Source organism: Dictyostelium discoideum (assembly GCF_000004695.1).
Source record: "Dictyostelium discoideum AX4 chromosome 3 chromosome, whole genome shotgun sequence".
Lineage (NCBI taxonomy): Eukaryota > Evosea > Eumycetozoa > Dictyosteliales > Dictyosteliaceae > Dictyostelium > Dictyostelium discoideum.
Window position 1 is genome coordinate 4,064,326 of NC_007089.4, and position 23,885 is coordinate 4,088,210.

The window sequence follows — 23,885 nt, forward strand, 5'->3', positions numbered from 1 at the left end:
TGAAGCGTATACATTTTGTGTTTGTTATACTTGGTTTACTTTGGATATCTGGTATTGCACTTTATATGTCAAGTCGTCAAAAAGTTGAACAAAGTATTCAAGAGGAGCAAACTAAACCAATACAAGGTACAAGAACAGATAAAAAGAAATTACATTGCGACTACATTGATATGGTTTATACATGGGTAAATGGTTCCGATCCAAAACATATTGATTCAAGAACAATGAGATCAGGGTATGAATTATTATATATTATTTATTATATATATTATTATTGTTTTATTTGTTTCATTGCTAAATTTATTATAACCAACACTAACTTTCAACTCTTCCCTCATTTTTATTTTTATTTCTTTTTTTTCACAGTAATACAAGACATTCATCACCAGGTAATAATAGATATAGAGATTTAATGGGTTTAAAATATTCATTAAGAAGTATTAAAAAATTTGCACCATGGATTAAAAATGTTTGGGTTGTTTCAGCTTCACAATATCCAACTTGGTTCGATCCATCTTCTGATGAAGTTAAATTCATTTTCCATGAAGATTATTATTCAAATCAGTAAGTTATAATTCAATTAATTTATTTATTATTATTTTAAAAATTATACTAATTATTTATTATATATATATATTATATATTAAAATAGAGATGATTTACCAACATTTAATTCAAATTCAATTGAAAGTAATTTTTATTCATTACCAAAAGAAGTTTCAGATTGTTTTATTTATTTTAATGATGATATTTTCTTTGGAGCACCAGTGTCGGTGTCAGATTTTTGGGATTCAGATGCAGGTCAAGCAATTTATAAGAGTAGTTGGACAGCACCACAAAGTAAAGAGAAACAATCGAATATCTGGCATGCATGTATTGCCTATACCAATGATTTATTGAACAATATTTGGGAGGTTGATAATAAGAATCGTCATTATGCATCACATGGTCATCAATTCTTTACTCGTGAGATCTTTGATCGTATGTATCAAGATTTGGAACCAGAGTTTAAGAAAACCTCTGCCAATCCATTCCGTACAGCTCACGACCTTCAAATTCCTTTCCTTTATTTGGCTTATGTAACTCGTTTCTATGCTACTTATGAACCAACTCCAATCAATTATTACGCTTTGATCATGGATGATCACGAGAAAATGAAAAAAGAATTTGCAAAGATTTTAGCAAAGAAACCAAAGACTGTTTGTTTAAATGATGGTCTCTCTCCTGATAAACCAAATACTAAGGTCGTTGATGAATTAGAGAAATTCTTTGAAACTTATCTTCCAGAACGTGGTTCATGGGAAAAATCAAATTAATTAATACTACTCTCTCATCTCTCACTCAATAACACTCAAATTATTTAAATATTTAATAATTATTATTATTAAAAAAAAAACAAAAAAAAAAAACAAAAAAAAAAAGAAAAAAACAAAAAAAAACAGTGTTTGGTAGTAATATTATTATTATTTATTAATATATACAACCTTTGACAGTAATATTAAAAGGTAAAATTAAAAAAAATAAAAAAAAAATAAAAATAAAAAAAAAATAAAAATAAAATAAAAAAAAACATATAAAAAAAAAGAAACAAATTTAAAATAACATATGCAAATATTTGTTCATTTTTTTATTTGTTTTTTTTTTTATTACTTTCACACATTTTTAATTGGATCATTGTTTAAAGTAAGTTAGTTAATGAGAAATTTATAAGATTGTTGGTTTTTTTTTTTTTTTTTTTATTTTTTTTTTTTTATTTTTTTTTTTTTTTTTCATAAACCTTTAATAATTTTTTTTTTGTTTTTATATTATTATCTTAAATATATATACATATAAATTTTTATCTCTATAATTTTTAAAATATTTTAGGTCATTTAAATACAAACTAAAAATGAAATTTATTTATTTATTCAAAAAAGAATCAACACTCCAAAATTGTATTAACGAGTTAAAATTAAAAAATCCAGGTAAAGAAATTAAAATTCATTGTTATTTCGATTTTAGAGTAAATGGAGAAGATAAAAAAACAACTTTTTGTTTATTAAAATTAGAATCAAATATTGAAATTCCTTATGAAACTTTTGAAATATTGAGTATGTTTTTTGGGAAAATAAAAATTTATTTCTTTTTTTTTTTTTTTTTTTTTTCTAAACAAAAAAAAAAAAAATACTAATTTTTATTTTGGCCAAAAACAATACAGATAGAAAACAATTTGAAAAAAAATTTAATGGTTTAGAAAATAAATTAGAAATAAAAAATATTCCATCAACATCATCATCACCATCATCGTCACAATTATTTTTAACATTACCAGCTACATCACAATCATCACAACCTAAATCAACAAATTCATCAACCGAGTCATCTTCAATAGGTCAATTCAAAAATCAAGTTGATGAAAATGAAATCAACCTTAATAAAAATAAAATTGATGAATTTCAAAAAGATGTAATATCACTTCAACAAAAAGTATCATCTCTCTTTCAACAGTATAACAAAGAAAATGAAAAAAATAAAACATTAAATCAAATATTTGATATTCAAAATAAAATTCAAAAAATGCAACAACAAATACATTTTATACAAAATAATCAAGAGTAATTTTTAAATTAAAAATTCTTTGTAAATAATTTCATAATTTTATATAATTAAAATAAATAAAAATAAAAATATAAATAATTAGAAGTTTTATTACTTTGTTCATTAACTATAAAGTGAAAATTGGCTCTGCCTTTATAATTTATATTTTTTATAATGTTTTATTTTTTATAATGTTTTAATAAAAATATATAATTTTTAATATTATTTTAGTGTCCGATTTAATTCTTTTTTTTTTTTTTAATAACATCACTCAATTTGAGTGTGTTCTAGGAGAGTTTATTTGTATTTTTTTTTTTTTTTTTTTTTTTTTTTTTTTTTTTTTTTTTTTTTTTTCTGGTAACTCTTATTTTTTTTATTATTATTATTATTATTATATTATTATTATTATTAAATTATTATTATTAAATTATTATTATTATTATTATGGTGGTAATTTTTTTTTTTTTTTTTTTTTTTTTTTTTTTTTTTTTTTTTATGAGTAGTTGGTGTTATATGAGCAGTATGGTATGAAGTGTTCCGGGATGTTAATGGTCATGAGTTTCGAGTTCCAGTTGTGACTGAATTTTTCGAGTCTTCTTTTTATTGATGCGGTCCGATTGATTGACTCTCGGTTATCAGTGCATCTTAGTTCTTGACGTAGTTGTTTTTCTACTATCTTTCTTGTTCTATCCCATTCGGCATCTCTCGCTTTTTTGATTTTATGAATTATTTGGTTCTCTGTTATTATTGTAGTGTTATCGTTGAATTTTATTTGATTTCTTCTGTACCATATCGATTCCATAATGGCTCCTATCAGATTTGATGAGAATGGTGTGAGTAGTTTTCCGAGAACTTTTTCGCTCCATGGACCGTGGTAAGTGTTGTTGGAGTCTTTACAGACCTTTTGATAGATTGAGTCGATATTCTGTTTTATTGATTTGCATTCGAAGAAGATGTGCATAGACGATTCTTCTTCTTTACATGAGTGGCAATTCTCCCCATGGTGTTTTGGGCGATTTAATTCAAAATTTCGCTATTATTTATTTAAAATCATAAAAGGGGATGTAGCTCAGATGGTAGAGCGCTCGCTTAGCATGCGAGAGGTAAAGGGATCGATACCCTTCTTCTCCATTTTTAATAAGGCTTTTTCAAAAGATCGCAGGTTCGACTCTTATTTATTTGTAAGAAAAAATATTACCTAGGTTTAATTCTGTTTGTAATAACAGATGGACAAAAAAATCTAATTTCAATAAATAACATCAACATACCATCCATCTTCCAACATATCAACCACATATCACATCAAAAAGGTAGAAATACACTATTCAGATTTTTCTCAAGGTCACTTCCTGGAATCAACTATGAACGTAACGTACCATGCAAAATCTGTAACAATATAATCCGTGACCCATACACTCACCTTTTTATAGACTGTATGCAAGTAAAAGAAATAGAAAACATAATAATTTCAACATTCAACAATCTCTCATTCTTCAAGATCAGAAATTGGGATCTCAATTCACTAAATATTAGCAAAACAAATAAAAAAGAAAGAATCTACCCAAATTTAATCGGCATAATTATACATCAACTATGGAGAATCATTTGTCACAAACTATTCAATCAAGACGAATCTAAAACTCCACCCTCATTTGATCCAACATTAATTGAAAAAGAACTAACCAACTTAATTAAAATAGAGAAATTCATTTTAATAAAGAAGATGGAAAGGAATGAAACAATATACAAATTAAATAACAGAGACCAATTAATAATCAACTTCAACACATCATGGCATAACCCGAACACTCCAAACCCAATTGCATTATAATAAAAAAAAAAAAAAAAAAAAAAAAAAAACAAGTAGTAGTAATCATAATATAACCAAAAATATCAACATATGACAATATAAAAATTTAAAAATTTAAAAATCTAAAAATTTAAAAATGTAATAAAATATAACAATACACGCTTTTAGGTAAAAAAAAAAAAAAAATTCTGTTTGTAATTTTATTGTTGGATCTATATAAAAATCCATTTTAAAACCTGTGGAAATTCCATAGGTATAAACTTTCTTCCAAATTAATCAACTATTGTTTGAATAGTAATACTTTTACTACTATCGAATTGTCTCATATATTTTTAAAAATAAATAAAAAATAAATAAAAAGATGTAACATTTAAATATTTTAATTTTTTAATTTCTTTTTTTTTTTTTAAAGTTTATTATTTTTTTTTTTTTTTTTATATTTTGGGAGGAAAAAAAAAAAAGATTTATAAATTTTTTAATTCTTCTTCTGGGATACTATTGTAATAATAAACTGGTGGTGGACAGAAACCATTGAAAGAAGAAGATGAAGCGATAGTGTAAGCACCCATATCTTGGAAGTAAAGCCAGTCACCAATTTTAAGTTCTGGAATTTGGGTATCTTTAAGAACCACATCGATTGAATCACAAGTTGGACCAAAGAGAGTGCATGGAGTTGGTTGTTTAGTTGAAGGTTTCAATAATAAAGGTTCAACTTTAGCATAATCGAATTTAGTGTTATTGAATGAACCATAAACACCGTCGGCCAAATAGTAATTGTATTGTCTCATATTATTTGAGGTACGACGTGGATGTTGTCTGTTATCTTCTTGTTTGATTGAACGTTTTGAAATAACAGTGACGGCGAGTGTATGGGATTGAGCTGCAAAGTAACGACCTGGCTCGGCGATAATTTTAACATTTGGTGAGAAGAGTTCAGCGGTTTTCTCACGAATAACCTTTGTGAATGCATTGAATTTCTCGTCATCTGAACCAGTGAAACCACCACCAACATCGACCAATGTTAATTCCATATTTAATTTCTTTGCCATATCAAAGACACTCTTTACCATAATGAGAGCATCAGCGTATGAATCACCACTTTGACATCCACTACCAACATGGAAACTAACACCAACAACCTTGAGGTTCATTTCCTTTGCCATCTCTAACAAATCGTTACAATCATCAATATGAACACCAAATTTAGAACCAAATCTCATAACAGATTTTGAATCATCTGGTGCAATTCTTAATACTAATTCTGCTTCTGGGAAAAACTTTTCAATTTTTTCTAATTCACTAAGATTATCAAATGTCATTAATTTAACATTATGTGCTCTTGCAAACTAAAAAAAAAAAAAAAAAAAAAAAATAAGAATTAGTATAAATAAAATTATTTTTTTTCTTTTAAAAAAATAAAATAAATTAATAAATACTTTAAGAGCAGAGATTTGTTTACATGGATTAGCATAAATAATACGACTTGGATCAACACCTAAATTTAAAACTGATTCAATTTCAGTTCTACTTGCGCAATCATAATTTGTACCTAAAGCATCTAAAACTCTTAAAACACCAACGGTTGGATTACATTTAACTGCATAATATGGTTTAACATTTGGTAAATTTTTAACCCATTTTTGCCATTGTTTAATAATAACACCGACATCTATTTTTTTATTGTAAAAATAATAAAATAAAATTAATATTTTATAAAATTTAATTTATAAACTATAATAATTAAATATTTATATTTACCAGCAACAAAGAATGCATCTCTATCAGTTTTATCAAGTAAAGAAGTGATTAATTCTTGAATTGTAACTTTTCCTTGATCCCATGGTTTAACATCTAATTCCTTTCTAACGATATCTAATTTTTCACATCTTGATAATAATGAACAACTGGTAGATTCAGTGGTTTCAGTTGAAGATTCGTCAACTTTAGCTTTTTTGTTGGTTTCTTCTGCAACGTTGTTGTTGTTGTTTTCATTTACAACTTCTTCACCATTTCTTTTTGTACCTGTCATCTTTATATATATTTATATATATTTATATTAATTTAAATTTAATTAAAGGAAGAAAAAAAAAAAAAAAAATTATTTATAGTATAAAGGTGGTATTTGTATTAAATTTAAACAACAAGAAAAAAAAAAAAAAAAAAGTGAAATGTTCAACAACACGAAAAAAAAAAAAAAAAATAAAAAAAAAATAATAAAAATAAAAATAAAAAAAAAAAATTAAAAATAAAAAAATAAAAAAAAAATAAAAAAATAAAAAAAAATTAAAAAAATAAAAAATTAATCTTAGTGGTTAAAAAAAACCGAGTGTCGACAAAAATGATTTTTTAATTTATCTTAAGATTAAAAAATAATTAATTAATAATTAATTTTTCTTTTTTGTAATAAACAAAAAACAGAAAATAAAAAAAACAGAAAAAAAAAAACAGAAAATAAAAAACAGAAAATAAAAAATTCTACTTTTTAAACAAATTTTTTTAAAATTCTTTATTTATGATATTTCTTAATTATGAATATCGTTTATTCCTTTTTTATTTTTCCTATTTTATTTTTTTATTTTATTTTTTATTTTATTTTTTATTTTATTTTAGCATTAACTTTTATTAAATTGAATAAACCATTTCCTAGCACACATTGACCAAAACATTAAAATCTCCATATCTTTTTCGAAATGATGACAATTTATAATATTTAAAAAACTAAATAATCTCTTATCTTTTTCATTCTCAATAATAGTTTTAATTGAATAAAATGATTTTGATTTACTATATAGTTTTAATAAAAAGTTGAAAAATAGTTATTATTAATAAATAAATAAATAAATAAAATTTAAATAAATAAATAATTACTTTATCCATTCTTCTTTAATTGATTTTAATTGAATATTTTCTAAAGTTATTGTACAATATTGTTTATAAATTGATTCGATTGCAATACCTAAAGTTGAAGGGAATTTTGAACCTGAACAAGTGATTTCAATGGTTGATCTATTTGGATGATCAATATCATCGGGTTCTTTTGATAGATCATAATAGTCTATATCAACAATACAACAAATATCCTTATCAATATGTAATGGTATAACAGCGGATGTATTCAAACCTAGAATATTACATTCCCACAACTCTTTGAAAGTATTTGAAAAGTTACATACATTAACACACTCCTTTGGTAGTATCTCCTTTACAACTGATACCATTGATGTCACCAATCTTTCATTTTGACCTCTAATAATAACTTGATTACCAATGATTATATTATAAACTAATATTGAAAACGCATCTTCACCCATTATCCTATTAACTTGACTTAACGATAATATCAATTCCTCTTGTCTTGGAAAAAAGCTATTCTCTAATAATATAATATTACTATCATTTAACATATTTAAATTTAAACTAAATCCACTTATATTACTATTATTATTATTATTATTGTTTGATTGATTATTATTATTATTTGATTTTTTAATATTATTATTATTATTATTATTATTATCAAAATTATTTAAATTTTTTAAATTATCTTTAAAATATTGAATTATTTCATATTGTTCTGATAATAATGATTGATTTCCTTTTAAAAGGTGATATTTGAATTGACAATTTGAGAGAATACTACAAAAACTTTTATGTAATCTTGTAAAGAATAATGGATCTTCGATTAATTCAGAGAGTAGTTTTAAGGGTACAGATCTAGTGCCCCTTCTATAGATATTTGAAATCATTGAACTATTATGAGACTGTTGTGATTTTTCACGTTCAAATACAACGTTTGTTTTCCTTTTCATCTCTTCCGCTAATGATTTGAAACAGTCGATTAACCAACTATAATAATTGACTAAACAGGATGGATCCTTAAGTAGACATAGAAATCCATACCATCTTGCGCTACCCCTTGCACGACTATCATTGATTTTAAACATATACGATAACCAATGACCATCGCCACTACTAATTAAAACGGGTCCTTCTCTACCCACTACTGCTTCACAACTTAAACTTCTAACACATGCATTTCTAATAACACTATAATAACTTTGATTCGATGTTTGATGTGTACTAACATAATAAACATTCTTATTACTATTATCTTGTGATACTAATGCATTACCTAATGGTATTGATGAACATGTTGGACAATTTGGTTTAGTTGTTGTCGTCGTCGTAGTGGTAGTAGTAGTATTAGATGATTCATTATTCCTATTTGATAATAATACTGAATATGTTTTAAATTCTTCATCTTCATTATTATTATTATATTTTGAAAATAAATTAGGTAATGATACTGGTGATATATCAATTGGTGGTTGTGGTGGTTGGTCTATATTATTATTATTATTATTATTATTATTATTATTATTATTATTATTATTATTATTATTATTGATTTCTAAAATTCTTTCAGTATGTGTTGTAAATACAACGGATGGTCCATGTGTTTCACAAAAATGTGTAAGAACAATTGATGCTGGCATCATGTTACCATTGATTGATGTTGTACTTGTATGATTTTCATTTGATTTTAATATTGATGGTGATGATGATATTGTCGAATTTAATTTACTACTTGATGACGATACAAAATCATTATCATCATCATTTTCAATTGAATCTGAGCAATATGATGGTATTTTTACTTTAATCATTTTCTATATATATGAATGTGTGTGTGTGTGTGTATATGTATATATGCGTTTTTTATTCTTTTTTATTTTTTTTATTTTTTTTATTTTTTATTTCTTATTTCTTTTTATAAATAATAAAAAGAGTTGACTAAATGTACAATTTTTTTTTTTTTTTTTATTCCTTTTTTTAAAATTAAAAAAAAAGTGAATATTAGATATTATTTAAATTAATAGTATATAAACGATGATTTTTCACATAAAAAATTAAAAAATTATAAAAAAAAAAATAAATTTATTTCCAAAAAAAAAAAAAAAAAAAAAAAAAAAAAAAAAAAAATGAAAAAAAAAAAAAAAAATTATTTCATTGTTTTATTTTTAAAAATAAATATCAGACAAGTATGGGTTTATTAACAGTTTTAAAAAAATTAAAACAAAAAGAAAAGGAATTAAGAATTTTAATGCTTGGTTTAGATAATGCTGGTATGTTATAAATATAAACTCATTTTTATTTATTATTTTTTTTAATTTTTTATTTTATTTTCATCTCTCTGATTAACTAACTTTATTTATTCTACAAATATTTAAAAAACCATATATAACTTTTAGGTAAAACAACTATATTAAAAAAATTTAATGGGGAGGATATTTCAACTATTAGTCCAACATTAGGTTTCAATATTCAAACTTTAATGTATAAAGAGTTTGTATTTTTTTTTTTATTTTTTTTTATTATTTTTATTTTATAATATTAATATAATTTCAAAAACTTTATTTATATTTTTAGATATAAATTAAATATTTGGGATATAGGTGGTCAAAAGACTCTTAGATCTTATTGGAGAAATTATTATGAAGAGAATGATGCAGTAATTTGGGTTATTGATAGTTCTGATATAAGAAGAATTGATGATTGTAAATTTGAATTAAAAAAATTATTAGAAGAAGAGGTAAATAAATGAAATATATAATTATCCTTATACAAAAGATTGAATATATATATATACTTACTCTCAATAATAAATAAATTATAGAAATTTGCAGGTGCATCATTTTTAGTTTTTGCAAATAAACAAGATTTAGATGGTGCAATGACATCAGAAGAGATTTCAAAAGTAATTTGTTTTTTTTTTTTTTTTTATAAAAAAAAAAACATCTACTAATATTAATAATATTTTAAATTATAGTATTTAGATTTAGAACAATTAAATACTCATCATTGGGAGATCATGAGTTGTAGTGCTGTTACAGGTTTAGGTTTAGAAGAAGGTATAGATTGGGTTGTAAAAGATATCGTATCACGTTGTTTTGTTTTAGATTAAAATCATCAAAGAAAAAAAGAAATAGAAAAAAAAAAAAATCATGATAGCATGGGTGAAAAGAGATATTTCACTTTGTGGATATTAACAAAAAAGAAAAATAAATTAAAATAATTATATTTATAAATATATGGGAGGGGGGGAGTGAGAAGATACTTTTTTAATTTTTTATTAATTTATTAATTACTTTAATATGATTATTATTTCTAATTGGTAATTTTAAAACATCTTTAAAATAAAATAAAAGTTTTAAATTATTAAATTTTAAAGCTAAAGATATTAAATCATTAATCATTACATTTGATATGGTTTTAGTGTAATTAAATGTTGGATTTAGTTGATGAAAATATTTGAAAACTTCAATATTACCATATTTAGTAGCTGATTTACAAAAACCTTTAAATATAGTTTCACTTGATAAATTATTTGGAAATAAATTATTTTCTTTTTTATTATTATTATTATTATTATTATTATTATTATTATTATTATTATTATTATTATTATTATTATTATTATTATTATTATTATTATTATTATTATTATTATTATTATTATTATTTAAATTACCAAATAAACCAACAAATTTTAAAAGTTTAATTTGAAAAGATGATGAATCAATTGATATATATTCATTTATATATTGAAATAAATTAAATTCAAATGAATCATTATTATTTTCATTAAAATAAGAAAATGAATTATAATACCAATTTATAAATGATAATCTTTTTTGAATTGTTATTATATTAGTTTCACATTGAATTCTTTTAACAATCCAATGTTTTACAATTTGTTGTTCATTAAATTGTTGTAATGGTATTATATTAATTAAAAATAATTTAAATTCTTTTAAATTTTTTAAATTAATTTTATTAAATATATGCTGTACCATATCATTATCATTATTATCATTATTATTATTACTATTATTATTTGATAATTTTAATAATTCTAAATAATAATTAAAAATTTTGAATGGGATTTGATTAAGTTTTGAAATTGCCTTTTTCATAATTTCAATCAATTCATTATTATTGAAATATAGATTATTATAATAATGTTGTTGTTGCTGTTGTTGTAGTTTTTGTCTAATAATAAAATCTACCAATTCTAAATTACCATTAGTAAATGAAAACTCTAAAAGTGTTGATAAAATTTCTTTAATTTCATTATTTTCTTTAATTATTAAAATCATTTTTAAAAATATAAATTCAAATACATAATTTGATTTAATAAATTTAACTAATTCTTTAAAATTAATTTTATTTATAATTTCATTTTCATTTTCATTTTCATAAAAATTATTATAAAATGATTTTATTAATTTTAAATCATTATAACCAATTAAAATATTAAATAAATGATTACCACATTGATTTTTTAATTTTAAATATTTAATTGACTGATTAATAAATTTAATTTTTCTATTTTTATCAATAATATTATTATTATTATCATCGTTTTTACTTAGATTTTGAAAAATTGATTGATTAATTGATATGGTTTCAAAGGATTTAATATCAAAAATACCAAATCTAAACAACGGTATATCTAAATCAATCATTTTATATTTTGATATTAATTGATTAATTAAATCATTATCATCACCATTATATTTTAAATGATAAAATGAGATTGTATTAATTAAATTACAATTAAATGGTAATATCATTCTAATTAATTTTTTAACCCTTAAATCATTTATTGGGAATGATGATACTATTGATTTGTATTCAATTTCTGTGAATTTCATTTGCTTTAATTCAATCTCTGTTAAAATTTCAATATTTTTTAAAACACTTGATATCTTTTCAATAAAATCTTTATTTTCAACAATATTGTTATTGTTATTATTATATTTTTCAATTTTTTCATTAATATCATTTATAAATGAATTTAATAAATTTGTTTGATTATAAATTTTTTCAATTATACAACATGTTTTGTATAAATTAAATAAGGGTTCTGATAATATTCCAATTTTTGATCTAATAATAATTGAATCTAGTTTATAATTATTATTATTATCAATATTTTTAAAATGATATTTAATTAAATAATTTGCAATTTTAAAATTACATAAATTAATTGAATTTAATAATTGATCTATTTTCGGTTTATAATTATAACTATTCATTAAAACTTTCAATGCAATCTTATTATCATGTTGAATTATTAAATTTATTAAAAATTTTTTAATTATTAACTTTGGTTGTTGTTGTATAGTTGAGAAAAAGAAATATGATTTATAATTTTCAAATAAATTTTCATAAAATTTTAAAATTCTATAATTATTATTATTATTATTATTATTATTATTATTATTATTATCACCATTATTAATAATTTTATTTGAAATTAATTCAATATTAAATAATGAATATTTTGAAGATTGTTCAATTGTAATTAAATTCATAATTTGATTAAGTTCATTATCATCACCATAATATTCAATGTCATTTGGTTTGTTTTGATCTTTAAATTTTGCGGAGGTGGTAGTGGTTGTGGTTGTGGTTGTTGATGATGTTGATGATGTTGATGGTGATGATGTGATTACATTATTAATAATATTAAATTTATTACTACTCCTATAAAGACTTGTATAATCTGTTGTGAATGGGAATACTAAATATTCTGAATTATTGATTTTATCACTTAGTAAATTTATATAACCATTTTTTAACATCCAAAGAATTGAAATACATTGATTGTATCTATATGAACTACCAATTCTTTTGTTTTTATTTAAAAAATTATTTAATATAATTCTCTTTAAAAAAATATTTCTCCATATTGACCAAAATAATATTTCTCCATTACCATTATTATTTTTATAATTATTCATTTTAATTTTAATTTTTTTTTTTTTTTTGGTTGTGATTAAAAAAAAAAAAAAAAAAAAAAAATGGTCAGTAAAAAAAAAAAAAAAAAAATGACCAGTAAAAAATTTCAAATAAAACCCAGAAATTAATTCAAATAATTGAATACTTTGTTAATTAAATTTTAATTTAAAAATAAAAAGTCTGATAATTAAAAAAAAAGAAATTTAAATAATAAAAAAAAAAAAAAAGTTTGGTAAATTTTTTTATAAAAATAAATACTAGTAATATAATATATTTATATATTATTTATTTAATCGAACGATCGTACCCCAAAAAAAAAAAAAAAAAAAAAAAAAAAATGAAAAAAAAAATAGTTTAAAATGGTGCCATTATAAAAATAATTTTTACATATAATAATCAAACACATTCAATGAAATTTCCAATTTTTTTTAAAAATAAAAAAAATAAAAAAAAAAAAAAAAAAAAAAAATTAAAAAAACAAAATTTGTCATATTCCGGAACTATTAATATCTTTTATTTTTTTTTATTTTTTTTTCTGACTAACAATACCAGAACACATAAAGAATTAATGAATTCTTGAATAAAAAAAAATGGTTTTTTTATAAAAGACTCATTTTAATTTTAATTTTTTTTTCATTCATTTTAAAATAATAAAAAACAAATATAAAAACAAATAAAAAAACAAATATAAAAATAAATATAAAAACAAATAAAAACAAATAAAATGTCAAGTGTTTCAAGAAAAGTTTCAAATGTTGCAAAAGGTTATAAAACTAAAGATGGTGCAGGTGTATCACTTTTACGTGTTATTGGTGGACCTATCCCATCAAAATCAGTTGATCCATTCTTAATGTTAGATGCATTTAAATCAGAGAATCCAAATGATTATATTGCAGGTTTCCCATCACATCCACATAGAGGTCAACAAACTTTAACCTATATGATAGATGGTATAATGGAGCACAAAGATAACAAAGGAAATAAAGGATTACTAAAACCTGGTATGGTTCAAGTTATGAATGCTGCAAGAGGGTATGTTTTTAAATATTATTATTAAAAAAAAAAAAAAAAAAAAAAAAAAAAAAAAATAAATACTAATAATTCAAAATAATAATATATATATAAAGTATTATTCACTCAGAAATGCCAAAACAAGTTGAAGGTAAAATGTTTGGATTTCAATTTTGGTTAAATTTAGCAGCAGTCGATAAAATGTCAGATCCATGGTACAAAGATATTCCAGCAGAAGAGATTCCAGAAGTTATTACGAATGATAAAAAGGTTAGAGTTGTTGCAGGTCATTATGAAGGTGTTGAAGGTATTGTTAAAGGTTTACGTGTTAATCCAATCTTTTTAGATGTTACATTATCACCAAACACTAAATTCTCTGTAGATATACCAAATTTCGATCATAATTCATTTGTTTATGTTTTCGAAGGTGAAGGTAAATTCGGTCCAGAAGGATATGAAAAAGTTGTAGCTGATCAACATATTGGTGTTTTAGAGAATAAAGACAGAGTTACAATTAATGATAATGAAATTACACCAAATAAATTAGATGCAATCGCAGGTGAAAATGGTGTTAGATTCTTATTTTTATCAGCAAAACCATTACGTGAACCAATTGTCCAACATGGTCCATTCGTTATGAATACACAAAAAGAAATTCAACAGGCTTTTTTTGATTACCAAATGGGTAGATTTTAATTAATCACCTTTTTTATAAAAAAAAAAAATAATAATAAAGATTAAAAAAAAAAAAATTGTACTATAATTAATGTAAAGTGGTTATTAAATTAACCCCCCAATTAAACATTTATACTGTTGAATTAGAAAAAAAAATAATAAAATAAAATAAATAATAAAATCTTTTAAATTCAATGAAATTAAAACATAAAAAGCAATAATATGATTGTTATATTATTGTATATATATATGGTTATTAAAAAAAAAAAGTTTTATTTTTATTTTAATATTGTTTTTTATGTTTAAAAAAAAAATGTTAAGTGAATCTTTTTTTGATCGATCGAGAAAAAAAAATTAATTAAAATGGTAAGTTACCAAGAACTTTTGGTAATTGGACTGATGATTTTAATTTTAATTGTTTAGAATTTGGTTGATTTAAACAAATACTTGGTAATTGGAAGTATGCTGAGTCAGCAGATGGATTGTAATAGTAATAGTTTGTTAATGTATATCCACTTGGTGTATTGTTGATATTTTCGGTTGAGCCAGAGATTAATGAACAATCTGATTTATCTACAAGGAGACCGACATTTGAAGAGTTACCTAAATCACCTGGATTTACTGAAAACATATCACATTGAACAGTACCTAATTCGAAATCACCAACATACTTTAATCCTTCAAGTGATGGAGTAGAGTATGATAATGGTTGTTGGAAACAATAATCAGTACCATTTACATTAACACTAACGTATTGTGTACTATTACTACCGAAACCCCAGAGATTACCTTTTGTTTTTGTATTACCATTATCGAATAAAAAGTCAACATACAATTGTTCACCAGCCAAATCAATATTCATAAAACCAGATTCAAGGAAAGATGATTGTTGGATACCACTTGGAGTTGGATAATTTCCATTAAAACTTAACATAACATAAGAACTTGAATAACCTGTTGGAAGTTGGCCACTTGAAGTAAAACATTGTTGTTGACCTACTTGATTTTCAATTTTTGAGTAATCAATTTTATTTGTACCCATACTAAATGATTTACAACAATTTAATGCAACTGTCATTACTAAAATTAAAGATAATAATAATTTCATTCTTTAATTTTTTTATTTATTTATTTTATTTAATTTTTAAAATTTTTTATTTGTTTTATTTATTTATTTTAAATTATTTGTTTAATAAAAAAAAAAAAAAAAAAAAATTATTTATACTAATTTTTTTTTATGGGTATCCGATAATATTTTAAAAAATATATTCGAAAATATTTACCTATAAATTATCCTGGAAAATGATATATTTTATTGCCTGGTCATGATGTCAAGAGGACTTGCAAAAATTGATTTATTTGAATTATCTCATTTATTTACAAAATATCGGATCAAAAGTTTTTTCGAAAATTTAAATAAAAACCGTAATAGAATTATTTTTATATATCAAAGGAATATTTTTATGGTAAATAAAAAAAATTAAAAAGGAATGTCAGAGAACCTATCTCAGAAAAATGATTTTTTTATTTGGATATTTTATAAAAAAAAAAAAATATCTCAAAATATTTTTTTAAAAAAAAAACCCAGGCAGTGATATCATAATCTTAACAAAAGATTGTTAGCCTGGTACTAAATTTATTGAAAAATAAATAAATAAAAAAAAATAGAATTTTAAATGTTTACAATTATTTATTTGTAGTTCGAGAAAAAAAAAAAAAAAAAAAAATTAATTTAAATCATCAAAAAGTGTTTGTAACTCTAAAAAAATAATTAAATAAAAATAAATAAAGTAAAATATAAAAAAAATAAAAAAAAAATTAAAACACCTTCCAAAAAAATTAAAGTTAAAACACCTTCAGTTAATTAATTTTAATAATAATAATTAAAAAAAAAAAAAAGACGAAAAAGACAAAAAAAAAAAAAAAAAAAAAAATGAAAACATTTGGGTAAAAAAAAAAATATCCCAAAAATAAATTGGAATTCTGGAATAAGATTTTTTTTTATTTTTTATTTTTTATTTTTTTTATTTTTTTTTATAATTAGCAATACCAGAACGTACAGGGAATTCATGAATAAGATAATGATTTTTTATAAAGACTCATTTTTATTTTTTTTATTCATTTTAAAAAAAAAATAAAAAAAAACAAAACAAATATAAACAAATATAAAACTAATAAAAATAACTAATATTAAATAAAATGTCAAGCATTTCAAGAAAAGTTTAAAATGTTGCAAAAGGTTATAAAACTAAAGATGGCGCAGGTGTATCACTTTTACGTGTTATTGGTGGACCTATCCCATCAAAATCAGTTGATCCATTCTTAATGTTAGATGCATTTAAATCAGAGAATCCAAATGATTATATTGCAGGTTTCCCATCACATCCACATAGAGGTCAACAAACTTTAACCTATATGATAGATGGTATAATGGAGCACAAAGATAACAAAGGAAATAAAGGATTACTAAAACCTGGTATGGTTCAAGTTATGAATGCTGCAAGAGGTGAAGGTAAATTCGGTCCAGAAGGTTATGAAAAAGTTGTAGCTGATCAACATATTGGTGTTTTAGAGAATAAAGATAGGGTCACAATTAATGATAATGAAATTACACCAAATAAATTAGATGGAATCGCAGGTGAAAATGGTGTTAGATTCCTCTTTTTATCAGCAAAACCATTACGTGAACCAATCGTTCAACATGGTCCATTCGTTATGAATACACAAAAAGAAATTCAACAAGCTTTTTTTGACTACGAAATGGGTAGATTTTAATTAATCACCTTTTTTATAAAAAAAAAAATAATAATAATAAAGATTAAAAAAAAAAATTGTATTATAATTAATGTAATATGGTTATTAGATTATTAACCACCCAATCAAACAGACATTATACTGTCGAATTAAAAAATTATAAAAATAAAAATAATAAAATAAAATAAATAAAATCTTTTAAATTCAATGAAATTAAAACATAAAAAGCAATAATATGATTGTTATATTTTTGTATATATGGTTATTAAAAAAAAAGTTTTATATTTTTATTTTAATATTGTTTTTTATGTTTAAAAAAAAAAGTTAAGTGAATCTTTTTTTGATCGATCGAGAAAAAAAAAATTTAATTAAAATGGTAAGTTACCAAGAACTTTTGGTAATTGGACTGATGATTTTAATTTTAATTGTTTTGAATTTGGTGGATTTAAACAAATACTTGGTAATTGGAAGTATGCTGAATCTGCAGATGGATTGTAATAGTAATAGTTTGTTAATGTATATCCACTTGGTGTATTGTTGATATTTTCGGTTGAGCCAGAGATTAATGAACAATCTGATTTATCTACAAGGAGACCGACATTTGAAGAGTTACCTAAATCACCTGGATTTACTGAAAACATATCACATTGAACAGTACCTAATTCGAAATCACCGACATACTTTAATACTTCAAGTGATGGAGTAGAGTATGATAATGGTTGTTGGAAACAATAATCAGTACCATTTACATTAACACTAACGTATTGTGTACTATTACTACCGAAACCCCAGAGATTACCTTTTGTTTTTGTATTACCATTATCGAATAAAAAGTCAACATACAATTGTCCACCGGCCAAATCGATATTCATAAAACCAGATTCAAGGAAAGATGATTGTTGAATACCACTTGGAGTTGGATAATTTCCATTAAAACTTAACATAACATATGAACTTGAATAACCTGTTGGGAGTTGGCCACTTGAAGTAAAACATTGTTGTTGACCTACTTGATTTTCAATTTTTGAGTAATCAATTTTATTTGTACCCATACTAAATGATTTACAACAATTTAATGCAATTGTCATTACTAAAATTAAAGAAAATAATAATTTCATTTTTTTTTTTTTTTTTTTATTTATTAATTTTTATTACTTTAAATTTGTTTATTTTAAATTATATAATTAAAAAAAAAAAAAAGAAAAAAATTATTTATACTAATTTTTTTTATAATTATCCTATAACATTTTAAAAAATAAATTCAAAAATATTAACCAATAAATTATCCTGGAAAATAATATTTTTTGGCCTGGTTATGATGTAAATTGAAGTTTCTAAAATTGATTTATTTGAATTATCTCATTTATTTAAAAATGTCGGACTCAAATTTTCCCAAATTAAATAAAAAACCGTAAATTATTTTTTTTTATTAAAGAATTTTTTTAGGGTAATTAAAAAGATTAAAATAGAAGGTCAGAGAATCTATCTCAGAAAAATAATCTCGATAAAAGAGTGTTGACCTGGTATTAAATTAATTTTAATAATTAAAAAAAAAAAAAAAAAACAGAATTACAAATGATTTTTTATTTTTAGTGATTTATTCCTAATTTTAGTTTTTGCGGTAAAAAAAAAAAAATTAATTTAAATTATCACCTGAAAAAAATTAAAATAAAATATAAAAAAATATAAAAATTAAAAATAAAGATAAAACCCCTTATGTTTTTATTCAAACTAATAATAGATTAAAAAAAAAAAAAAAATTATAACATCCAAACCAACATAAAAATAAATTGAAATTCTGTATCAAGATTTTTTTTTTTTTTTTTTAATTTTTTATTTTTTTTTTATTTTTTTTTTTTTTTATGATTAGCAATACCAGAATGTACAGAGAATTCTTGAATAAGAAAATGATTTTTTATAAAGACTCATTTTAATTTTTTTTTTTTCATTTTAAAAAAAATAATAATAAAAACAAAACAAATATAAAACAAATAAACTAACTAATATTAAATAAAATGTCGAGTGTTTCAAGAAAAGTTTCAAACGTCGCTAATGGTTATAAAACTAAAGATGGTGCAGGTGTATCACTATTACGTGTTATTGGTGAACCTATCCATCAAAATCAGTGGATCCATTCTTAATGTTAGATGCATTTAAATCAGAGAATCTAAATGATTATATTGCAGGTTTCCCATCACATCCACATAGAGGTCAACAAACTTTAATCTATATGATTGATGGTATAATGGAACACAAGATAACAAAGGAAATAAAGGATTACTAAAACCTGGTATGGTTCAAGTTATGAATGCTGCAAGAGGGTATGTTTTAATTATTATTAAAAAATATAAAAAAAAAAAAAAATAAAATAAAATAAATCTAATAAATACTAATAATAATTCAAAATAAAAATATATAGTATTATTCATTCAGAAATGCCAAAACAAGTTGAAGGTAAAATGTTTGGATCAATTTTGGTTAAATTTAGCAGCAGTCGATAAAATGTTAGATCCATGGTTGAAAATGGCGTTAGATTCTTATTTTTATCAGCAAAACTATTACATGAACCTATTGTTCAACATGGTCCATTCGTTATGAATACACAAAAAGAAATTCAACAAGCTTTTTATGATTACCAAATGAGTAGATTTTAATTAATCACCTTTTTTATAAAAAAAAAAAAAATAAATAAATAAAAAAAAAAAAAAAATAAGAAACATAAAAAAAAAAAAATGGTAATTATATTATAGTTAAAAAATTAAAAAAAAAATATAGTAACAAAATATTAGTTTAAAAAAAAAAAAAGTTTTGTTTATTTCTTTGTTTGAAATTTGGTTTAATATTATTTTCCAAATATTTTTGACAAATAAAAAAAATAAAAGGTAATAGATATTTTTTGGAATCTATATTTATGTATGTTTTTTTAGTTTTTAGAAAAATAAGATACATTTTATTTATTGATAATATATTGAATACTAATTTTTCGTGTGTATTAATATTAAATTATATTAAAATAAAAATTTTAAATCATTAAAAAAAAGTGAAAAAAGATAATACAAAAACAGAAACCCTAAGATTTAATTGTTTTGGGTATATAGTCTGGTGAATCAGGATTTAAAAATAAATCAATCTCAGAAATAGTTAAAGAAATTTATGAAAATATCGATGGAATGACAATGAGTGGTAAAAAAGATGGAAATTCAAACATTGGTGGTTTCATTGCAACAAGACATAAGGAATGGTATGATAAAGCAAGTATTGTTAATATCATTTATGAAGGATATGTAACATATGGTGGTATGACAGGTAGAGATATGGGTGCAATGGCTCAAGGTTTAAATGAATCAATGGATTTTGAATATTTAAAATCAAGATGTAAACAAGTTGAATATCTTGCAAATAAACTTGATAAATATGGTGTTCCATTTCAAAGACCATTTGGAGAACATGCGTTATTCATTGATGCAAAGAAAATACTTGGTCATATTCCAATTGATGATTTAATTGCTCAAACATTAGCTATTGAAATTTATTTAGAAGGAGGTGTAGGAAGTGTTGAAATTGGCACCCTTTTAGCCGATAGAGATCCAATTACTCAAGAAAACTGATATCCTCAATTAGAGTTTGTAAGACTAGCAATTCCAAGAAGATCATATACAAATAATCATATGAAAGTAGTAGCTGTAACACTTAAAAATGTTTATGATAAAAGATTAAAAGTTAAAAGTGGTTATAAAATTATTCATGAAGCACCAATTCTCAGACATTTTACTGTTGAATTAGAAAAGTTATAAATAAAAAATTTATCAAATAAAATAAATAAATAAAATCTATGAAATTAAAACATATCTATGATTTTTTATAATTATTTTTTTATTTTATTTTAATTAATATGTCTTTTTTTTTTTTTCAATTTGAAAAAAAAAAAAAAAAAATTAAAAAGGTAAGTTTCCAAGAACTTTTGGTAATTGGACTGATGATTTTAATTTTAATTGTTTAGAATTTGGTGGATTTAAACAAATACTTGGTAATTGGAAGTATGCTGAATCAGCATATGGATTGTAATAGTAATAGTTTGTTAGTGTATATCCACTTGGTGTATTGTTGATATTTTCAGTTGAGCCAGAGATTAATGAACAATCTGATTTATCTACAAGGAGACCGACATTTGAAGAGTTACCTAAATCACCTGGATTTACTGAAAACATATCACATTGAACAGTACCTAATTCGAAATCACCAACATACTTTAATCCTTCAAGTGATGGAGTAGAGTATGATAATGGTTGTTGGAAACAATAATCAGTACCATTTACATTAACACTAACGTATTGTGTACTATTACTACCGAAACCCCAGAGATTACCTTTTGTTTTTGTATTACCATTATCGAATAAAAAGTCAACATACAATTGTTGACCAACCAAATCGATATTCATAAAACCAGATTCAAGGAAAGATGATTGTTGAATACCACTTGGAGTTGGATAATTTCCATTAAAACTTAACATAACATATGAACTTGAATAACCTGTTGGGAGTTGGCCACTTGAAGTAAAACATTGTTGTTGACCTACTTGATTTTCAATTTTTGAGTAATCAATTTTATTTGTACCCATACTAAATGATTTACAACAATTTAATGCAATTGTCATTACTAAAATTAAAGAAAATAATAATTTCATTTTTTATTTTTTTATTTATTTATTTATTTTTTTATTTATTTATTTATTTATTTATTTATTTATTTATTTATTTATTTATTAATTTATTTATTTATTTAATTATTTATTTATTTATTTTAAATTATTAAAATTATAAAAAAAAAAAAAAAAAAAAATTATTTATACTTTTTTTTTTTTTAAGTATCCGATAATATTTTAAAAAATAAATTCAAAAATATTAAGCAATTGATTATCCTGAAAATATTTTTTTTGCCTGGTTATGATGTCATGTGGTTTCAAAAATTGATTTATTTGAAATATCATATTTATTTATGAAATTTCAAATTTTCTAGAGAAATTAAAAAAAAAACCGTAAAGTATTTATTTTTTTTTCTTATTAGACGAATATTTTTATAGTAAATAAAAAAAAGATTAAAAAAGAATGTTAAAGAATCTCAGAAAAAACATTTTTTTATTTGGATATTTTTTAAAAATAATATCTGAAAATATTTTTAAAAAAAAAAAAACCCAGGCAGTGATATCATAATCTCAATAAAAGATTGTTAACCTGGTACTAAATTTATTTTTATTTTATTAAATTTTTTATTTTATAATAAAAAATAAAAAAAATAGGATTTTAAATGGTTTTTGTTATTGTTATTTTAGTGGTTTATTTGTAATTTGAGTTTTTGAGGGGATAATTAAAAAAAAAAAAAAAAAAAAAAAAAAAAAAAAATGATCACAAAGTGAGTAATCCAAACTCTGAAAAATAAAATGAATATAAAAAAAAATAAAAAATTAAAGATAAAACCCCACAGGTCAAAAAAAAAAAAAAAGAAAATATTTAAATAAATATAAAAATTAAGGGTGGTTGGATGTAAAAATTTCAGCATTAAAGTGGTGAAAAGTAATTTTGTGGGTTTGTCGCCTTTTTATTTTTTTATTTTATATGCGACTTAATAAAAATAAAAAATGAAATTTAAAATGATTTGTTTTTATTTTTTTTATTTTTTTTATTTTTTTTTTTTTTTTAATTTTTAATTTTTAATTTTTTATTTTTTTAATTTTTTTTTTTATAATTAGCAATACCAGTTGGAGAACATGCGTTATTCATTGATGCAAAGAAAATACTTGGTCATATTCCAATTGATGATTTAATTGCTCAAACATTAGCTATTGAAATTTATTTAGAAGGAGGTGTAAGAGGTGTTGAAATAGGTACCCTTTTAGCTGATAGAGATCCAATTACTCACGAAAATAGATATCCTCAATTAGAGTTTGTAAGACTAGCAATTCCAAGAAGATCATATACAAATAATCATATGAAAGCCGTAGCTGTAACACTTAAAAATGTATATGATAAAAGATTTGAAATTAAAAGTGGTTATAAAATTATTCATGAAGCACCAATTCTAAGACATTTTATGTTGAATTAGAAAAGTTATAACTAATAATAAAATAAAATAAAAAACAAAAGAAAATAAAATTAAACTAAATCAATGAAATTAAAATATGAATAAGATTGTTTTTTATTTTATTTTAATATTAATTAATTTGAGAATCTTTTTTTTTTTTTCAATTTAAAA

General features: G+C 21.9%; 16 protein-coding genes, 1 non-coding gene and 1 pseudogene across 17 annotated transcripts in view; 11 read left to right on the forward strand and 7 right to left on the reverse strand.

The window, feature by feature from the left end:
• Positions 1 to 1,316, forward strand: part of gpt10 (hypothetical protein) — a gene marked incomplete at both ends in the record, with an annotated part of 1,317 nt that extends 1 nt beyond the window's left edge. The window contains 3 exons of the mRNA XM_635728.1: positions 1 to 235; positions 367 to 564; positions 653 to 1,316. The exon at positions 1 to 235 is cut by the window's left edge and continues 1 nt beyond it. Coding sequence (XP_640820.1) covers positions 1 to 235; positions 367 to 564; positions 653 to 1,316 — 1,097 coding nt within the window. The remainder of the gene's footprint in view (positions 236 to 366; positions 565 to 652) is intronic.
• A 572-nt stretch (positions 1,317 to 1,888) lies between these two features.
• Positions 1,889 to 2,839, forward strand: DDB_G0281105 (hypothetical protein; the record flags this gene model as incomplete). The annotated part of the gene is made up of 4 exons (XM_635729.1): positions 1,889 to 2,090; positions 2,198 to 2,594; positions 2,681 to 2,770; positions 2,809 to 2,839. 4 exons carry the CDS (start codon positions 1,889 to 1,891, stop codon positions 2,837 to 2,839), a joined length of 720 nt encoding a protein of 239 aa, XP_640821.1.
• Positions 2,840 to 3,070: 231 nt separating this feature from the next.
• Positions 3,071 to 3,538, reverse strand: DDB_G0281107 (hypothetical protein; the record flags this gene model as incomplete). The annotated part of the gene is made up of 1 exon (XM_635730.1): positions 3,071 to 3,538. The coding sequence occupies one exon, from the start codon at positions 3,536 to 3,538 to the stop codon at positions 3,071 to 3,073; it is 468 nt and encodes a 155-aa protein (XP_640822.1).
• A 97-nt stretch (positions 3,539 to 3,635) lies between these two features.
• Positions 3,636 to 3,708, forward strand: tRNA-Ala-AGC-6. The gene has a single exon. It is a non-coding gene; the product is annotated as a tRNA-Ala (tRNA).
• Positions 3,709 to 4,851: 1,143 nt separating this feature from the next.
• Positions 4,852 to 6,416, reverse strand: odc (group IV decarboxylase; the record flags this gene model as incomplete). The annotated part of the gene is made up of 3 exons (XM_635731.1): positions 4,852 to 5,733; positions 5,824 to 6,056; positions 6,146 to 6,416. The coding sequence occupies 3 exons, from the start codon at positions 6,414 to 6,416 to the stop codon at positions 4,852 to 4,854; spliced, it is 1,386 nt and encodes a 461-aa protein (XP_640823.1).
• Positions 6,417 to 6,999: 583 nt separating this feature from the next.
• Positions 7,000 to 9,054, reverse strand: DDB_G0281111 (hypothetical protein; the record flags this gene model as incomplete). Its single annotated transcript, XM_635732.1, has 2 exons — positions 7,000 to 7,171; positions 7,256 to 9,054. 2 exons carry the CDS (start codon positions 9,052 to 9,054, stop codon positions 7,000 to 7,002), a joined length of 1,971 nt encoding a protein of 656 aa, XP_640824.1.
• A 377-nt stretch (positions 9,055 to 9,431) lies between these two features.
• On the forward strand, positions 9,432 to 10,352 carry arl2 (ARF-like protein; the record flags this gene model as incomplete). The annotated part of the gene is made up of 5 exons (XM_635733.1): positions 9,432 to 9,513; positions 9,640 to 9,733; positions 9,818 to 9,980; positions 10,065 to 10,145; positions 10,218 to 10,352. 5 exons carry the CDS (start codon positions 9,432 to 9,434, stop codon positions 10,350 to 10,352), a joined length of 555 nt encoding a protein of 184 aa, XP_640825.1.
• Positions 10,353 to 10,509: 157 nt separating this feature from the next.
• Positions 10,510 to 13,197, reverse strand: DDB_G0281113 (hypothetical protein; the record flags this gene model as incomplete). The annotated part of the gene is made up of 1 exon (XM_635734.1): positions 10,510 to 13,197. One exon carries the CDS (start codon positions 13,195 to 13,197, stop codon positions 10,510 to 10,512), a length of 2,688 nt encoding a protein of 895 aa, XP_640826.1.
• A 722-nt stretch (positions 13,198 to 13,919) lies between these two features.
• DDB_G0281115 (pirin family protein) lies at positions 13,920 to 14,902 on the forward strand (the record flags this gene model as incomplete). Its single annotated transcript, XM_635735.1, has 2 exons — positions 13,920 to 14,227; positions 14,323 to 14,902. 2 exons carry the CDS (start codon positions 13,920 to 13,922, stop codon positions 14,900 to 14,902), a joined length of 888 nt encoding a protein of 295 aa, XP_640827.1.
• A 337-nt stretch (positions 14,903 to 15,239) lies between these two features.
• Positions 15,240 to 15,989, reverse strand: DDB_G0281117 (hypothetical protein; the record flags this gene model as incomplete). Its single annotated transcript, XM_635736.1, has 1 exon — positions 15,240 to 15,989. One exon carries the CDS (start codon positions 15,987 to 15,989, stop codon positions 15,240 to 15,242), a length of 750 nt encoding a protein of 249 aa, XP_640828.1.
• Positions 15,990 to 17,080: 1,091 nt separating this feature from the next.
• On the forward strand, positions 17,081 to 17,656 carry DDB_G0281119 (annotated as a pseudogene; the record flags this gene model as incomplete).
• Positions 17,657 to 18,003: 347 nt separating this feature from the next.
• On the reverse strand, positions 18,004 to 18,753 carry DDB_G0281121 (hypothetical protein; the record flags this gene model as incomplete). Its single annotated transcript, XM_635738.1, has 1 exon — positions 18,004 to 18,753. The coding sequence occupies one exon, from the start codon at positions 18,751 to 18,753 to the stop codon at positions 18,004 to 18,006; it is 750 nt and encodes a 249-aa protein (XP_640830.1).
• Positions 18,754 to 19,650: 897 nt separating this feature from the next.
• On the forward strand, positions 19,651 to 19,919 carry DDB_G0281123 (hypothetical protein; the record flags this gene model as incomplete). The annotated part of the gene is made up of 2 exons (XM_635739.1): positions 19,651 to 19,738; positions 19,762 to 19,919. The coding sequence occupies 2 exons, from the start codon at positions 19,651 to 19,653 to the stop codon at positions 19,917 to 19,919; spliced, it is 246 nt and encodes an 81-aa protein (XP_640831.1).
• A 229-nt stretch (positions 19,920 to 20,148) lies between these two features.
• Positions 20,149 to 20,289, forward strand: DDB_G0281125 (hypothetical protein; the record flags this gene model as incomplete). Its single annotated transcript, XM_635740.1, has 1 exon — positions 20,149 to 20,289. One exon carries the CDS (start codon positions 20,149 to 20,151, stop codon positions 20,287 to 20,289), a length of 141 nt encoding a protein of 46 aa, XP_640832.1.
• A 78-nt stretch (positions 20,290 to 20,367) lies between these two features.
• Positions 20,368 to 21,243, forward strand: DDB_G0281127 (hypothetical protein; the record flags this gene model as incomplete). Its single annotated transcript, XM_635741.1, has 2 exons — positions 20,368 to 20,370; positions 20,734 to 21,243. 2 exons carry the CDS (start codon positions 20,368 to 20,370, stop codon positions 21,241 to 21,243), a joined length of 513 nt encoding a protein of 170 aa, XP_640833.1.
• A 60-nt stretch (positions 21,244 to 21,303) lies between these two features.
• On the forward strand, positions 21,304 to 21,429 carry DDB_G0281129 (hypothetical protein; the record flags this gene model as incomplete). The annotated part of the gene is made up of 1 exon (XM_635742.1): positions 21,304 to 21,429. One exon carries the CDS (start codon positions 21,304 to 21,306, stop codon positions 21,427 to 21,429), a length of 126 nt encoding a protein of 41 aa, XP_640834.1.
• A 141-nt stretch (positions 21,430 to 21,570) lies between these two features.
• On the reverse strand, positions 21,571 to 22,320 carry DDB_G0281131 (hypothetical protein; the record flags this gene model as incomplete). Its single annotated transcript, XM_635743.1, has 1 exon — positions 21,571 to 22,320. One exon carries the CDS (start codon positions 22,318 to 22,320, stop codon positions 21,571 to 21,573), a length of 750 nt encoding a protein of 249 aa, XP_640835.1.
• A 951-nt stretch (positions 22,321 to 23,271) lies between these two features.
• Positions 23,272 to 23,735, forward strand: DDB_G0281133 (hypothetical protein; the record flags this gene model as incomplete). Its single annotated transcript, XM_635744.1, has 2 exons — positions 23,272 to 23,290; positions 23,383 to 23,735. The coding sequence occupies 2 exons, from the start codon at positions 23,272 to 23,274 to the stop codon at positions 23,733 to 23,735; spliced, it is 372 nt and encodes a 123-aa protein (XP_640836.1).
• Positions 23,736 to 23,885: the final 150 nt, after the last annotated feature.